Source organism: Phytophthora parasitica, assembly GCF_000247585.1.
Source record: "Phytophthora parasitica INRA-310 unplaced genomic scaffold supercont2.44, whole genome shotgun sequence".
Lineage (NCBI taxonomy): Eukaryota > Oomycota > Peronosporomycetes > Peronosporales > Peronosporaceae > Phytophthora > Phytophthora nicotianae.
Window position 1 is genome coordinate 53,999 of NW_008649030.1, and position 1,844 is coordinate 55,842.

Consider the following 1,844-nt stretch of genomic DNA (forward strand, 5'->3'; position numbering starts at 1 on the left):
AGATTTAGAAGTATATGCGAAATTACCAGAAATGTATTGGCATATATTAAACGCACGTAGCGTGCTGTACGCGACAAAATGGAAGGAGAAGTACGGACTAGCGGAATCACGGAAGAGCACCAAGCCGGGGAGGAGCGCTGAACCAAAGAAGAGCGGCAAATGTCCACGGACGCACGGTAGAGGCCATAGCGATGAGAGCACGGACTGCAGTAGAGCATGAAACAAGGAGATACGTCAATGTACAGACATCGGACGAGTACATAACCGCGGAGCACGATACCACCGACGACGGAATCGCACGATTAGACCACGAAACAACAGAGATGCATGGAGCAACAGAAGCGCATGGAACCAGGGTAGAGTACAAACGACAGGTTAGTCCTAAACACCAACGCTAGCACGGTGTCCGTCCGTCACACGATTCCATTGGAGATTTTTGAGCTTTCTGGTTGGTTGAAAAGCGGAGCGAAGGCGTCCCTTAATGGCAAAAATGTAATTACTGCAGAGCGACTGTGATTTTCTAAAATTCGGCTATAGTAACTGGTTATATATGTTAGTTATGACTAATTTTAAAAAATCCATTTCAGTCGTTCAAATATTTAAAGGAATTTCTATCCAAGCATTTCAAAAATGGAGCCGTTCGATTGCCCAGTCTGTTGGCCCGAGCGGAGCCGCCGCACGTTGATCTTGATTGCCACGTGCTATAACTGCGGCAGTGCGGCTGCTGCGAGGCGCTCCAATCGCGGGATGCCTTCGCGGCCGGCTTCGCCAAAGCTGGGGCAGACGGTGCGTTGCGTGTGCCGATTTGCCGAGAGAGTGTGCCTTTTGGCACCACCATGGTATTGCACCACCATTGACCATGGCTAGCGACCACGAGCAGCGGATGATTGCACTTGCCGCTACTATGGGCCAACCGACACCATCGCCACCACGCATAGAGCGCGGGCTCCGGCGCCGCTGTCCCCACCGCATGCAGTCACGGCGTTGCCCGAAGAACCAGAACCAATAGACCTCAATAAGTGTATAGTAAAACGTTTCCTTTGGCTAAAATATCGTTACTTTTGCTACCCATTGAGTTATTTCTGTTATTTTTAAAGGCACACTTAAGCTGTGTGGACCGCTGTGTTATCTAAGAAACATTACGCTGTACTATAATCAATTTGTACCTTGGTTATTATTTTCTTCGACGCTTATAGCTTTAGCCATATCAGAAGCTAGAATATAGCTTCGCTAATTTTCCAAACGACTGATTTTGTGTCAGTTTTCGTATAATGAACTGATTAATTTTGCACGATCGCTAAATGGATGACTTTTCTTGAATAATTTGCGACAATTAAAATGTTAGAATGCAATTTTTATATTTCTGTTTTCAGTGAAACGGCTTTGAAAGCGAATGAGTAAATAGGATGAGGTTTAGATAATCATGACTTCATTATAGATAATACCGATCTCTAGCTGATCAACACACTCAAACTCACAGTAAACTTGGACACTTAGTCTGAAGTTCACTAATTCACATATTTATACATAAGTAAATTGGTAGTTGTCCGTGCGTGTGGTCTCCTATTAACGCAAACAGTTTAGTCATCTATATATATAAGTTGCTAACGCCTCCCCTCCCTTCACTATGGGGTACCGTCAATCACCTGTTTACAGAGCTGTCACGCTCCTTGGGGCTGTTCACTGGCTGAGCGTGTGTCAGCCAATCAAAGTGGTAAGATTCGTATAGGCTGCTCTGTGGACACCACTTTATTAGTGGGTGGTGTGAGTAGGCTATTTTAGAGGATGAAATATGATGGGTAAGAGGATATCTGACAGGGCGCAGGATTTGAAGATATCATACA

At 45.3% G+C, this 1,844-nt stretch overlaps 1 protein-coding gene across 1 annotated transcript; it reads left to right on the forward strand.

Moving 5' to 3' along the window:
- Nucleotides 1-630: 630 nt before the first annotated feature.
- On the forward strand, nucleotides 631-857 carry PPTG_23595 (hypothetical protein; the record flags this gene model as incomplete). The annotated part of the gene is made up of 2 exons (XM_008911948.1): nucleotides 631-651; nucleotides 717-857. 2 exons carry the CDS (start codon nucleotides 631-633, stop codon nucleotides 855-857), a joined length of 162 nt encoding a protein of 53 aa, XP_008910196.1.
- Between the last annotated feature and the right edge of the window lie 987 nt (nucleotides 858-1,844).